The sequence below is a fragment of the Malaclemys terrapin genome, chromosome 1 (genome assembly GCF_027887155.1).
Source record: "Malaclemys terrapin pileata isolate rMalTer1 chromosome 1, rMalTer1.hap1, whole genome shotgun sequence".
NCBI classification, from domain to species: Eukaryota; Metazoa; Chordata; order Testudines; family Emydidae; genus Malaclemys; species Malaclemys terrapin.
The window spans coordinates 328,663,604-328,680,069 of record NC_071505.1 but is presented as its reverse complement, the minus strand read 5'-3'; the positions used below and the strand labels follow the sequence as shown (position 1 = coordinate 328,680,069).

Genomic DNA, 16,466 nt, shown 5'->3' with positions numbered 1-16,466 from the left:
CAAGACCAATTTGTTATAGTTAGTGTCAGCACTGCTGCTGCTCACTCTTGGCTCATTTGTGGATTCATGTAAAAGGAGGATCTCTCATAAGCTAGGCAGGATATTGAGTCAAGTCAGATCTCATTATCAACTTGAGGTGTGCTCTTACAAGACTATGCTAAGGGCAACATTTTCAAAAAACAGCTAAGTGAGTTAGGAGCCTAAGGGCATGGCTACACTGCCCTGCAGTTCAGACTAAGGGGGTGTCAACAGCACTGTGCACTGTAACTTCCCAGTGTGGACGCTGCAGGTGTGAATTTAAAGGTCCTGAATTTGCACATATGTAGTACTCTTTGAAGATGGGAGTTACTCCTGATATACGCTAGTGAGCGTGGAGGAACAGGTCCTAGGTATTTCTATAGGTGGATAGAAAGCTGGATAGATCATTGGGCTCAATGGGTAGTGATATAATATAATATATGGAGATATACCTATCTCACAGAACTGGAAAGGACCTTGAATCCAGTCCCCTGCCTTTGCAGCGGGACTAAGTACTGTCCCCGATAGATTTTGCCCCAGATCCCTAAATGGCCCCCTCAAGGACTGAGCTTGCAACCCTACATTTAGTAAACCAAAGCTCAAACCACTGAGCTATCTCTCCCCCCTAGCACAATAGGACAACATTCTTGGTTGGACCCTATGCACTACTATAACAAATAACTATGAATCTTAGTAAAATCTGGAACAGATGGCCAACCCTCCTTTCTCTCTTCTCCTTTTTCACTGCCACAGACAGCAGGCACAGACAGGTGACTCGACAAGCTCAGCATTCATAAACTCATTAAATTAGTAAAGTGAGAAGCTGAGAGTATGATGCACCAAGGACCTAGTGAGAGGTGCTAGGGATCTTTAGTTCCCATTCTCTTTCTTTGGTGTTTACACCCATCAAATATTTTTTTGGCTGGTCTCATGTTCACCCTCCCACCACTGGACATTACTTAGCCAAACTATTCACAATTTTTCCTCTATTCTACCCTGCCTTGTTTCCAGGTGCGCTCTCTCTCTCTCTCTCTCTCTCTCTAAGCTCAGCAAACTGCCTAGATCCCATGATGCCTTCATATTATTAAGATGAATTTATGGGCCAGATCCTCAGCTAATGCAAAGAAGTGTTGTTCAGCTGAAGTCAATGCAGAGGTGCTGATTTACAGGATCTCGCTTTATATGGACTCAACTTCCATTAACTATTCATACAATGGAAATCAGCACAGAATAGGAAAAAGGTGAAAGGGGAATGAGGGTACGGCCTATATTATGAGGCTGACTAGGTTCCCCATATTGCTGAGCTCAAACATATGCTTCTACCAGATCTCCCAGAAAAATCAGGATGCATCAATAGTCACCAACCAGTTTGTAAATGAACTGCAGCCAATGACTCATGTTGGTAACAAGCAAACAATTTTGTACTGATTAATGACATTATAAGCGGCAGTCAATTACTTATGAAAACATCTGTAAAGATTTTTTTTTTTAAATTAGCTGCCAAACCCTGGCTGATTCCATGTGTTAGGATCAGTCATTCTTGTCAAGCAATGGTACATGTTCAGCCAATCATATTGTTGTACTATAATGCAGGAACATTACAATTTAAAACAGCATTACAGCTCAGTAATATAAACAGCATGAAATTCTGGTGAAAAGGATTTACTTTATGATTTTCAGAGAGGGTTAGGACCTGCAGTTCTCACTGACTTCAGCAAAGAACTGCAGATGCTCAGCATCTCCGCAGACCTAGTCATTAGTTACAGTACAAGTACACTGTACCTTCAGGAATACCAGCCATGAATCTTACTGTTTTTACACAGTTACGTAGTCAAAGACCTCGACTGCAAAAAATAAAAACACTTATGTCTTTGTTTATTCCTCATTGCATAATTCCTTATAGAATACAAACATAATTGAATCAGTCTGCAGGTATTATCACTGTTATCATTAGAACCAAGCAAATTACACTGGGGAAAAGAATGTGGCTGTGAAACCAAAAAGGGAAGGGCAAGGCAAAGATAACTATGGGCAAAAAACTTTCAAGAGTGCAACGAAGCAACAAACCAAAACTAAAAACCAAACAGTGTCTATACTACAAAAAGGGAGCACAGCCAGAGCCTCCGTAAAGGTTAGTAGGAATATTGCTATGTCCATCTATTTTACATGGAAGGCACTCAGATACTCTGATGATAGTCTGCAGTACAAACCCACAAAACAGGTAGATTTTGGCAATGAAATCCTGGCTTTCAGAAAGTCAATGGCACTGACTTTCCATCAATTTCAGTGGAGCCGTGATTTTACCCTAGGTATTTTAAGTTTTTTGTGCCCATGGGACATGCTTTGTTTTCAGCAAGTGATGAACATCTAACTCTTTAATTATTGCATGTTCTAGAAAAATAAGGGCTTGCCTATACAAACTGCTAGTGCACAGCAAGCTAGGTGTAAATCTGCCTTGCACTAGTTACCGTGTGGATCCTACTGCCACGCATTAAAATTCCATAGTGAACTTTAATCCCATTTTGAAATTAAGCCTTAAATCTTCATTTACAGTACACAAGAGTTACATTCTCACCGCAAACGGCTTTCCATTCATTTCAGGATTCAGTTCAAAAATTACCCACTTGTTTTCAAAACTGCTCTTGGACTTGCTTCAGCCGTTCTCACGTACCTCTCCTCCCCAACCCTGCTCCCTCTGTTCATCTAACGCTGGCCCTCTCACCATTCCTCCACGCAATCTGGCCACGGCTCAGGAGAGAACCTTCACTTCCGCAGCTCCTGCCATCCGGAACAGCCTTCCCATGCCTTTCCATCTCACTGACTCTGCTGAAAGCGCTTTCCTTTCTTTTTCATGTGACTCAATTTCTCTTTTTGCTCTTTGTTTTAATTAAGTCGGCAAAAATGTTATCATTATTTAACTCTGCTTTTCTTTAGCTTTGTAGGAATAGCATTAGAATCGTAGACTCCTAGAAGATTAGGGTTGGAAGAGACCCCCAGGAGGTCATCTAGTCCAACCCCCTGCTCAAAGCAGGACCAACCCCAATTAAAACAATCATTATTGTTCAAGACACTCAGTAAAATAACATATGACACCGTATGAGATTTTTGTCAGGAGCAATGTTAAAGGAGATAAGGCACATTAAAACCTTTGAGTGGATTTATAGGCTGAAAGACAAACTTTCTAATGGGGGTAATCTCTTAACTCCCCACATCACTTATGGCATTGCTGTTATAATAGAGACGCATGACATGAGGGGATGCTGTATTGATTGCTCTCTAGCATGCACGGCGGTTCCTTTGGCTTGCCTGCCCACGCATCCCTAACAAGGGCAGTCAAACTGTTTTTAGCACTCGCATGATTCCATAGGATAGCTTGTTAAAATCCAAATGAGTCTGTCAGCACAAATGATGGAATCCCACAAGACAAGAGCAGGGATTAGTGTGACAAAACATCTGCCTATGTCGACACACAATGTCAAGTGAAATGAAGCTCCACCAGACACTAATCTGTGCAGCTTATCATCCACACTCTGCCACTGACTCCTCTGTGACAGCTGGGTGCACTTGCAAGATATGTCTGTTTCTTCCTGACGCAGCCGTGAAGAGCACTAGGCTTATTCTATGGGAGGCTCCCTGACAGCTCTGCCTTAGGAATTTATGCTGAAAGCATTTATAGGGCTATAAATGCTTCTCTCCCTCACTATGAATTAATAAAGACTGGTTCTCCTGAGGAGGCAATTTACTTACTTGGGGTAATTCCTTTGCTGAAAGTTGGGTAGAATCTCTGTGTCCTGACTTGAATGGAGAAGCAGTACATCTCGAAATCTTTCTGTCAAAGGGGAAAAAAAAATAGATCTAAGGTTGTGACTTCATGTTATAAAAGTTCACCTCATGAGTAAGCAAGCAGTATCCGACATACATTCTCTTCTATGGTGTGTTTTAACTGAGGTACAAAAGCTAGATAATTAATCAAAACGCTTCCACTAATGCACTGAAAACACTATAAATCACTCTTTTCTACTACATTTTATAATAATAAAGCTTTTGTACTTACTATTGGTTATTTTTTGTATTCCAAGCCAGTAGCACCTATAAGCCCCAACTGAGGATAGCAGTCTCTACTCTAGTTTTAGGTATTATTGTGATGATATTCTAATTTGGAAAGGATCCCACCATGTTCGTGAAGGGGTCAATTTTAAAGGTTAAATGTCTAAGTTGATTTGATTAGATCTGTCAACAGCCTTTGATATAGCTGGCCAAATTATACTGAACAAATTGCTGACAAGCTTGGAGGATCTGGCAAGGTAGATGGGGACAGTGGCTTCATCCCTTACAGTCTAAGAGGTCTCAAAGAGTCACTTCTCATCCATCCATATTCTCACGTGTGGTTTTTCAGAGGTTTCATTTTGTCACTCTACCAGCTGAATATGAGTACAGTGCCATCCATACACTACACTACACCTCTTTGGCTCCTTTATGTCAGAGTCTGATGGCACAGGTCCTTTACTTTCCCTGTGCCTGATTGAGACAGGGATCTGGAGGAGACTGACACAACTGAAGCACAATCCTGTAAAGATGGAGGTGAGTCTGACTGGGAGGGGAATCAGTGTCAAGAATTGGTGGGGGCTGTGTCTGCTCAATCCCTTGTCCAAGAAGTTGCCGTTTTCAATTATTTTTTTGACCTGTCTGTTCTTGGCTTCTCAGGGAAGTGTAGTGACTTGATAACGCTAACTGTACCACATCTCTCTAGGACCTTCCTGCCTCTAGGTTGGTACCCTACAATGAGCTCTATGGACGAGGCCTAACACCCATTGAAGCTTCAGACAGTACAGAATGCAGTAGTCCATCTAATCAGTGAAACGGAGAGTGAGCACATTAGACCTATGCTCTGCAAACTGCATGGGCTTCCCATCTCTTTACCAATGCAATTCAAGTTATTGGTACTAATCTGTAGAGGTCTATATAATCGGGGACCTAGCTACCTTACAGATAACAATGGCTGACACCACATTTATCAACAGTCTTTAGATGTGGATGGTGGATGGCCAGAAGGGGGGAGTTTTCTGTGGCAAATACCTGGCTGTGGAACCCACTCCCCCAGCCACCTTCCAGAACTTGAGTTTGTTGGCCTTCCAAACATGGTGTATGACATCTATTTGGTTAAGCATTTGCTTAATGTTACATCTTCCGGGCAGTTTAAATTAGTGTGTGATGTATTTATTTTGAAGACACGCAGCCAAGTACCACAGAAACAGATGCCTATAAAGAATCCTACAGTAAAACAGTATTTTCTGATCCATGATATACACACACACGTCTATCACCACAAAGTGGAATACCACTCTGTGTTTAAATGGCTAACAGCCGTCTCTATGCAAAATGGAGTTACGCTGAGATGCTGCAGCTTTCATGTGAATTGCTGATGGCTGAACAGTCCCCAAATTGTGACATGAATCTGACCAAAAACAACCTTTTTATTTCCATAAACTAATGTCAGTAAACGAATCTGAAACTCTTCTACACACCTGGGTCTCATCAGATGCCTGCTCATTGGGGAACTTTTACACATTTTAGCTAACTAAAATTTCAAATGTTGGACTCATTGACATAAGAATTTCTGACTCTTCCCTGTGAGATTTTAGTTTCCTGCATGGCTGCACCCATGAATTACACTCTTAAATATAAAGCAACATTTAGTAACCACTAATAGATGTAATATGGGCAATATGTTTCATTATGGGCTAGAATTGGTCTAGATTGCTAAGGTCTGGGGGAAAGCCGATAGGTGTGGAGGAGCACGTGGTTCGGACAGAGATGTCCCTTGGGGAGAATCTATTAATGGAGATTCTCTATATCCTAGTAAGGAGGAGAGGATGGAAGATAAAATACGGGTAGAATCTGATGAGAAACAGATGTAAAAAAGGTTTATTCAATTACAGCATGTAATGGGAGACAGCTAAAAAGTGACAAGTTTTTAAAGTGCTTATATTCCAATGCTAGAAGTCTAAATAATAAGATGGGTGAACTAGAGTGCCTATATTAAATGAGGATATTGATACACTAGGCATTACAGAAACTTGGTGCAATGAGGATAATCAATGGGACACAGTAATACAAGGGTACAAAATATATCAGAAGGACAAAATAAGTCGAGCTGGTGGGGAAGTGGCACTGTATGTGAAAGAAAGCATAGAATCAAATGAAGTAAAAATCTTAAATGAACCAAACTGTTCCCCAGAAGCTCTATGGATAGTTATTCTATGCTCTCATAAGAATTAGCAGTAGGGATATATTACCAACCACCTGACCAGGATGGTGATAATGACTGAAATGCTCAAGGAGATTAGAGAGGCTATTAAAAATAAAAAACTCAATAATAATGGGAGATTTCAACTATCCCTATATTGACTGGGTACATGTCACCTCAGGACGGGATGCAGAGTTAAAATTTCTTGACACCTTAAATGACTGCTTCTTGGAGCAGCTAGTCTTGGAACCCACAAGAGGAAAAGCAATTCTTGATTTAGTCCTAACTGGAGCACAGGATCTGGTCCAAGAGGTGAACATAGCTGGACTGCTTGGTAATAGTGACCATAGTATAATTAAAATTAACATCCCTGTGGTGGGGTAAACACCACAGTGGCTTAACACTGTAGCATTTAATTTCAGAAAGGGGAACTACACAAAAATGAGGAGGTTAGTTAAACAGAAACTAAAAGGTACAGCACCAAAAGTAAATCCCTGAAAGCTGCATGGAAACCTTTTAAAGACACCATAATAGAGGCTCAAGTTAAACAGCTAGCTAAAGATTCAAAAAGTAATAGCACATTTTTTTTTTTAAGTACTTCAGAATCGGCATGGGCCCGAGGGATGTGCTGACTGCCCTTCCCGCAGCCCCCATTGGCCAGGAGCGGCGAACTGCAGCCAGTGGGAGCCGCGATTGGCCGAACCTGCGGATGCGGCAGGTAAATAAACAGGCCCGGCGCGCCAGGGGCTTTCCCTGAACAAGTAGCGGACCTGCTTTGAGAACCACTGTGCTAAACAACCAGTGGGGCCACTGGATGATCAAGAGGCTAAAGGAGCACTCAAGGACGATAAGGCCATTGCGGAGAAACTATGGTAAATGAATTCTTTGCATCAGTCTTCACGGTTGAGGATGTGAGGGAGATTCCCAAACCTGAGACATTCTTTTTAGGTGACAAATCTGAGGAACTGTCCCAGATTGAGGTGTCATTAGAGGAGGTTTTGGAACAAACTGATAAACTGAACAGTAATAAATCACCAGAAGACTAGATGGTATACACCCAAGAGTTCCAAAGGAACTCAAATGTGAAATCGCAAGACTATTAACTATAGTCTGTACCCTATTAGCTACTGTACCAAATGACTGGAGGGTGGCTAATGTAATGCCAATTTTTAAAAAGGGTTCCAGAGGTGACCCTGGCAATTACAAGCCGGGAAGCCTGACTTCAATATCAGGCAAACTAGTGTACTTAGATTTTCAGAAAGCCTTTAACAAGGTCCCCTCACCAAAGGCTCTTAAGCAAAGAAAGCTGTCATGGGATAAGAGGGAACGTCCTCTCATGGATTGATAACTGGTTAAAAGCTAGGAAACAAAGGTTAGGAATATATGATTAGTTTTCAGAATGGAGATGGGTAAATAGTGGTGTCCCCCAAGGGTCTGTACTGGGCCTAGTCCTATTCAATGTATTCATGAATGATCTGGAAAAAGGGATAAACGGTGAGGTGGCAAAATTCACAGATGATACAAAACTACTCAGGATAGTTAAGTCCCAGGCAGACTACAAAGAGATACAAAAGGATCTCTCAAAACTGGGTGACTGGGCAACAAAATGGCAGATGAAATTCAATGTTGATGCAAAATCATGCACATTGGAAAACATAATCCCAACTATACATATAAAATGATGGGGTCTAAATTAGCTGTTTCCATTCAAGAGAGAGATATTAGAGTCATTGTGCATAATTCTCTGAAAACATCAAAAAAGCGAACAAAATGTTGGGAACCATACTGGGCTAGCTGGACCTTTGGTCTGACCCAGTATGGTTGTTCTTATGTAATTATGCCTTCAAGAGTCAATGCAGAGTTCAATGCCTCCCAAACATCCCAGTTCACCCTACCTACTGTATTGTAGGCGATATGTATTCCTAGTGAAGAAAGGGGGGATATTCCCTGGGTCCCATAAGGAAGACCTAGATCTGGTTGAAAATTTTCTGTCAAAATTGTTTTTTTGATGGAAAATTGGGTTTTCCATTAAATGACTCTGTATGTAAGAGAGAGAGAAAAGTTTCTACTTTCTGCAGAAAATTTCTTTTCTGGACTAAAATCTGAATGTCCAAAACCAGAAATGTTATTGAACAAAGACAAAGGCATTTCAACTTTGAATTGCAGCCACACGGCCTCACAGGAGCTGCAGTTCGAGTGCCTCATTTCCTCATCCTCCTTTATGAGCCAGGCTCCCTGGCCAGAATACATCTCCCATGATACACTGCAGCCATGCGACTATCATGATGCATTGCCTCCCCTCCCCAAGAAGGGAGGCTGTGGTGCTACATGGGAGATGCAGTCTAACCAGGGAGCCTGGCCAATAGAAAAAAATAGGAGCATGAGACATCAGAAGTGCAACTCCCATGAATCACCATGGTGACATACTCCTGCCAGAGTACCAACAAGACTTAGTCATCCAGGAGTGTAGAAGGGCTGGGAAGAGACAATAACCAATCAGGAGCCATCAGGCAAGTTAAGAAGGCTTGCCTGCTTCATCACAGGGGAATGGTGGGTGAAGCTGGGAATGGAGAGTAGCACCTCAGTCCTAACCCAGAACCCTGGGGTCAGGTCAGGGCCTTTGTTTAAAGTGCCACAACCAGGCAGTTACTTTGTGTGTTTGTTTACTGGGTTAAAGATGCAGTCAGCCAAATTCTATGTTTATTGACTAACCATGTAAAGACTGATGCTGCACTCACTGCAGGAGTCTTCCTGCTCCACATGGCTGCAACAAACTATAACAGTGATTGGCCTTTGAATAGGACATGCAAGGTGCACTTCAATATGTTCAGGGGAGGGGGAGCTTCTTCCACCCCATGAACGTTGGTCACAAGGTGGGCTTTAACATATCATCCAAGGATAGATCAATACAAGTTGTAGGTACAAGTTAGGAACGTTCTCTAGTTTAGTTTACACAGGGTTTTGAAAGTGTTATGTATAAGTGAACTCACTTGCATCTGAACACTGTGAAAAGGGCCTCGAGCACAGGTAGGACACCTCTCAGCAAGGGAGTAGACATGTCGTACCACCATTGTTTGTCTGAAAAAGGCCACAGCCTAGGTGACACATCCCAGACCAAAAGACAGGCTACATCTCTGCTCTCATCTTCCCCTACTCTCTCTCTCTCTCTTTCTCTCCTATGCCCCTGGCCTCTCTTATTGATGCCTGCCACCTGGCTGTATTGCAATGCTGCATTTGAAAAGGTGATCTTGAGAATGGTTTCAACTAACGTGACTGTGCTGGCCAATGCTGAGGAGAATGTGGCCAAATCACACTGGCAGGAACCAGCCAGCACAGCTCTCTTACTGGAGTCTGCTTTCCAGATGAGTTTGAGAAAACCATTTCAAACCACAGCCAGTTTCCCAGTGTAGATGGGTCTTTGTATCCTCCTTCCATGCCAATGGGCTAGGAATATCTTCTCACACAACCATGCATACATCTTACAATCTCCTCAAGCATTTGCAACCTCCAGTTCCTGAAAATTATTCACAGAAAAAAAGAACTACTAATGATCTCACTCTCTCTCCCTCCCCTCCATGAATGTCTAAATTAGACTAAGTTCTTTGGGGCAGGGAGTTGTGCTTTTATTTTACTGTGTTTATTTAGATTTAAATAACTAAAAAGATACCTATCCAAGGATCTAGGCACCCTAACACACCATTAATAGCACCAATCAAATCTCAGCAGCTTTAAAATAGTCAATTCAACAGGATCTCACCAAGACAGACACCTACCAAAACCCCCTTTCCATCCCCACGAGGCATCCCACTGACTTCTACTGCAGTTCTGGGTACACAGCAGCTCTGAAAAGACATGTCCTATTCTGCTTTGGCCTCCTGTCTCCAAAAGACCACGAGTCCTCGGTTACACACATGCAATTCCATTTACTTCCATGGAATTATTGTATATAATGGAGAAGAGAATACTTTATAAAATTTGTAATTACACTGTTTTCTAGTAGTTAATTTACACAGGCAGATTGTCATTTGAAATGCACCATTTTCCTTTTTAATTATATCACCATCCTTGACCTTCTCAAATAGGATTGTGTGATACAGTCATCTGTAACAATACTAAATGGTAATGACTGGAAAATATGGTATAATAAGAGCATTCCAAACTGTCTACCAAGTCATTGGTTTCCTTATTCCAAAATGTGCCATTAGTGATACAAAGTGGCTTGAATGGAAATCATAGCCTGATGATAATACCTTGCATCTCTCTAAGATTTATCAGTCAAGGATCTCAAAGTGCATAACAATTAAATGGCACAAAAATCCCTGGGAGGTAAATGAGCATTATTATCTCCATTTTATAGATGGGCACAGTATAACAGAGGTTAAAGCTGATTTTTCAGAGGTGCTGAGCACATGCAACTCCCATGAAATCAACACTTCAGAAGATCATGCCATAAGTGATTGCCTAAGGTCACATAGTTCATCGGTGGCAGAGCTGGAATAAAAATCCAGGTCTTCTGAATCCCATTCCTGTGTCCCCCCGTTTATGAAATACATAGGAATTAATAACAATACATAATCTATGCTAGTGAAGACAGAAAAAAAGAAAAAAGATCCTCTTTCTGTTACTAAAAAGCATGTTGACAAGAGATCCATTAAGTCAGAATAGTGCACAAATAGAGTTTAAAAAAAAAAATTTTTTTAAGGTGTTGTTCCCCTCTATACCTAAGCCTCCTCCCTTTTTTTGAGAGCTTCAGATGTCCCTGAACTCTTAATGGAAACATTGTGCGCACTGGACCAGATTAACAGTACAACTGAAGTTAATTGCTTTTTACAGGATATGAGGCTGCTTAAGCATATCTGTACAATTACCAGGAGTTTTTTTTTTAAATAATGTTAATAAGAATGAACAGAAATGTAATTAGAAAGCGACTGTAAAATGAGTGAAGTGCAAGAGCAAAAATGCTTCCCTTCGTTAGCGATGCTGAATAGAACATTGTCATCCAAATGCTTAGCTCACTCCAAAGTTCTCCCCATAGGGATGCACTCATAGCTTGGAATATTTGTAATTATGCTTCTGTAATTATCTATAGCACTTCTGCTTTCCTCTGAGACACAGGTCTCAATTCTACCCTAAGCTACATGGGCATTTGCCGCCATCATCAACTTCAAACTTAAAACACCTGCCTAGTTTTATGTACATTTTTATGCATCCCACTTGTTGTTATGAATAGCTCCTTAAGCTACTGTTTACCATCTTGCAATAATATATATATATATATATTTTTTTTTTTATTTTTTTTTGCTTAGTCAGCTTTCAAAAAACTGTCAAGGGCTTTAAAATGATGTCAGACCCATCACTCAGGTCTTGTCTCCAAGCTTTGCAAATTTAGAAGCACTGTCATAAGCACTTCCTCAGTGCCCTATTTAAAAAAAATTAAGAAGGGTTTAAGATGATGTTTTTGCCAATTAAGGGCTTAAAATGGCAACTATGCTGAGCCATAAGAGGTCACAAGAGTGCAGTGTCCATTGTTTGTTTTTGTCCTGTGACTTATTAATGTCTGAAAGTTTCTGAAGTTCAGGAAATGCTGAACATGCATCTCCTCTTGAAGAAAGTCTATATTACAAATATTCTAGGTAAGATTGAGATGTGGGGAAGAGACTTAATGAGATACAACATTCATAAGTGGTTAGAGCACAAACCACAAAATCCCTGAAACAAATTCCTTTTGCTATTACTAACATGTAGGAAACCATTTTTATCCGCCCTAACTGCTATGATTTGCACACAATTAATCTATCCTGTATTTAGCTCAGACATTTAAGAATGCTGACCAACGCCTCTCCTTTCTCCAGTCTCTCAGTCATACAACAGAATGATCTGGGTATATTATTATTTGTAGAGCTGGTCTGAAAAAATACTCTCCCCACAGAAGTTTTAAAGTTTTTGGTGAAAACTTGAAAGCCACAAGTTTTTGTTCAAAATCTTTTGACTTTGGGCCAGAGTATTTTGATGACAAAACACTTCATGAAAAAAAAAAAAAAAAAGTTGTGTCAGAAGCCCAATTTTCCATTGTAAAACACTTTTAATGGGATATTTTCTACTAGCCCTAATTACTTTAATTACAGTAGCATCCATAAGCCCCAACTGAAATGTGTGTCCCATTGTGCTAGGCACTGTACAAACACATACTAAAAGACAATTCCTGCCCAAAAGACCTTGAAGTCTAAACAGACAAGACAAAGGTGGCAAAGACATAGTATTATTAATCTCATTTTATAGAAGGGGAAGTGAGGCATCAAGAGATTAACTGACTTGCCCAAGGTGACAAAGGAAGCCCATGGCAAAGCTGGGAACTATTCCCAGATCTTCTGAGTTCCAATCCAGTTCCTTAACCACAAGATTGTTCTTCCTTTCAGACATACTGCACGTTATACCTCTTTCCCTTGTGAAGGTACAGTTAACTCCTCAACACAAGTTCATATAAAGTGCTGCAAAGCTAATAGTGCTTAGAATGAATATAGAAAGAGTAAAAAAAAATAAATAAATAAAGTTATACTTTAATTAAAACATACCTAATCTTTTTATGTAAATGTTTTAAGCTCTGACATTGGTACTTGCCCTGAAAAGTCTGTGCACCACAACAAAGGGCTCCCATTGTACCTGCTCAGAATTGGGTGTAGGAGGATTTGGGGGAATTCTCCTTGTGCTCTCTCCAGTCCTTGTAAACCTGTGGGGGGACCAGGAACAGTCCAACACTGGAGCCAGGCTACTGATTTATTTATTCATTTCATTATAAAATGAACATTGATGAAGTGAGACCAGCACATGGCCATGGCTTCAGTGACTATGTGTGTAAAAATCAAACACTATCTATATATCTATATATCTATAGAAAGAGAGATATTAATATTACACACACAATAAAAAACATTATTAACCAGATCCATCAAGATGCTCAGAAGTGTACGATATTTTTATACATATTTGTCCAAGTGAGCAGCAGCTGCCCCGCTTTGCATCTAGCATATTCAAGTAGCAGCAACAAAATACTGGAATGAATTCCATCCCAGGCTGAAACTTTGCATCCATCACCAGCAGAAACATCACCCCATGACTATGATCTTTTGCAAAGTAACAGCTGGCCTGTCCATTCACATTTGATCTTATTTTAGACCATAATTACTGGATCATTTCACAAACAGTTTTCAAATACACATTCATTATGGCACTCAAGAGAAATACACAACTAACTACTACATAATGGCTTCAGACATTTAAAATTAGAGTGGACAAAGCACTAGAACTGGAGGGAATAATCTTGCACTTCCAGGGTTGGACTCATGGCCTTTTCCATCTGTAATTTCTGAGATATCCAAAGGGTGTTTTGAGGCTGTTAAAAGGCCATTGTATGCATCCTCCCCTTCATCCACTTTTTTTTTTTTTTTTGGTACTCTGCAGCTTCTTACATCCCCAGACCATACAATTAACCATCCCCTGAACAAAGTGTGTTCACATTCCATTCCAATAAAACATTAAAGTAATATTAATAGGCTTCCCCTATACAAACCTAGGTGGCAGGGCACGGGAGGAAAGAGAGAGACCGATACTATATGAAGTAGGAAAAGAGCCTGAGACATAAGCCCCTGTATCAAAGGCCTGATCTGAAGCCTGTGCTAAAGTAGTAGTCAAATCTTTACTGATATAAAGCAAAGACAAGCTGTGAGCAGGAGCAGGACCTGCTCACAGAATTCGGCAAGAACAGGGCTGATATTGCAGAAATACACATTGCAGAAATATGCCATTTTAACTGAGAATTTCCTTGTTCTGTACTGTTTCTTACTCATGGTGGCTACATTTGGTTACAAATAAGTTTTCAAAAACTTCAGAAGCAAGCAAGTTCACACAAGAAGGAACAACAGAATGAAAGAAGGATGGTCCAATGGTGAGGGCATTAGCCTAGCACTTGAAGACACCTTTCCTGTGCGGACCTGGGCAAGTCACTTAGGGTATGTCTACAGTGCAACAGTAGGGTTACCATACGTCCTCTTTTTCCCGGACATGTCCGGCTTTTCGGCAGTCAAACCCCCGTCCGGAGGGAATTGCCAAAAAGCGGAACATGTCCGGGAAAATGGCGGCTCTGTTTAAGAGCCCGGCTGCCTGAACGCTACCGGCTTCGGGCAGCCCCGTGCCTCCAGACCCTGCGCCGCCGGAGCCCTGGAGGGGAAGTGCCCGGCTGGGGGCGCAGGGTCTGAAGGCACGGGGCTGCCCGAAGCCGGTAGCGTTCAGGCAGCTGGGCTCTTAAATAGAGCTGCCGGGACTGGAGCCTCTAGCCGCCGGGGCTCTGTGTAACTGAGGGGCCAATGCCTCCAATCCCTGTCTAGCCATATATTTATCTAACCAAAGGGGATAAAAATCAATAGAAACAAGGGTTGAATAAAGGAACAAAAACATACATACATTATATATACACACAATATAATTAATTATACATCAAATATATAATGTATCACTCCCATTGTGTTTTCAACTCTGACTTTTCCAGAATACTTACAAGTTTAACTGCAAAAGCTTCCCCCGCCATGGCTGCACTGAAAACACAGGGCACTGTAAAGTAATCAGAGCTCAGCTGGATTCTAATTAAGTTCCTGTTTTCTGAATAAACTTTAATAGTCAGCTGGGGATGATCACAGGAAGAAATGCATGACTTTTCCCAAGACCTCACCACATCTGAAGCTCCACCTCCTATTCTATCTCATGAAGTGCAATGCCCTGTGTGAAGGAGATCATTTGATGACGGGAAAATGAAACCAGACATGATATATTAGTTTCTCTTTATTTCATTTGGATGCATAGCACAAAGTAAAGCATATAATGTGTCAAGTAATAAATCTAACTATTGTTTTTCATCTCAGTCTATGTACATTTCTGCTATTATGTCTTAAAACTGAGCTAAAGAAGTTATTGCTAATGACTTTAGCCAGCCAATATCCTAAGGGTAGACTACAGTTTACAGATGAATCTTAATACTTTTCTTCTTCTTTAACTAATATTTAACTTATTTTTTCTATATTCACAATCTATAGATTCCAATGTCCTTGTACTAATGTCAGTTGGAGTTTTGTCTTAGTAAAGACTATAGGATTTGCTCTTAGATAACCTTTTCCATCTTTAATTTCAATGGTTCTAGGAACATAACGGGAATACTAAATACAATAGTTTTGACATGGTACAAAGTCTGCTCCTACTCAAGTCAACAGCAAATTTTTTCATTGACTTGAATGAGAACAAGACTAAGCTGTAAATGTTACTCTGCCGTATTACATTAGTGAATTGTGCTGAGACATTTGCCAGATTCAAAACACGGTTGGTTAAATGTTATTTAGACCACAGTTCCTTTTACAATCTTTGGGAAAGGTGTGTAGCAATGTACTTTTCCAACATGAATGTTTTTGCAATTCATCAAGTCACTTGCTTTCTACCTATCTAACTTGTACCTAGATTCCATCCATCTATAGATCTAAATTCTCTTATGGTGCCCATTCAAGTACCTTCCACAGAGCATGAAAAATATCTAAATCCTACAAAGAATCCACTCGCCATTATAAATCAAGCAACACAACAAGCCTGAGAGGAGAAGTCAAGTCTGCTGCAAACAGAAATGGCAGAAGGTAATGAATTAAGTGCTAAACAGTTGGTTTACTGTCCACTGAATTACTAAAAAATTACAATTAGCAAAATTAGATACCCAGGCTATTCAATTATGGGGAGTAATTGCCCTAAAAAAACCCATTTCACAGACTACAGACATTCAATAATACACATTAGAATAAATCATTCTTCAAATTATTATTATTTCACTTTTAAAAAAGCCCATCATTGCTGAGCTGATGCAGTGCTTGAGTAATACTTGTATCATAACTGAGATCCTTGGGAGAATGGACTATGCGGTCAGTAGTCCAGTGGTAGTCACTGAAGGAAACACAGTATCTCTGGTTATGTTTTTGAAAAACGTGTGTGGGAGTGTATGTGGAATTTTCCCTGAGGAAATGGCATTTCTCTCTTACTCAAAACACATAAGGGAATATATTCAGTGCATGTTAGGGGAGGATGCCAAATTCTGTTTATTGAAATGAGAATGCAACCCACCAACTTATTTATTCAGATTCAAAATAATATAAAGATGCCTATCAAGGCTCTACAA

General features: G+C 40.5%; 1 protein-coding gene across 3 annotated transcripts in view; it reads right to left on the bottom strand.

Moving 5' to 3' along the window:
* NOX4 (NADPH oxidase 4) overlaps positions 1–16,466 on the bottom strand; it is a 135,914-nt gene that overhangs the window by 47,928 nt on the left and 71,520 nt on the right. For all 3 annotated transcript variants that reach the window (XM_054015679.1, XM_054015680.1, XM_054015681.1), the window contains one exon: positions 3,766–3,847. In XM_054015679.1, the coding sequence (XP_053871654.1) occupies positions 3,766–3,847 (82 nt within the window). The remainder of the gene's footprint in view (positions 1–3,765; positions 3,848–16,466) is intronic.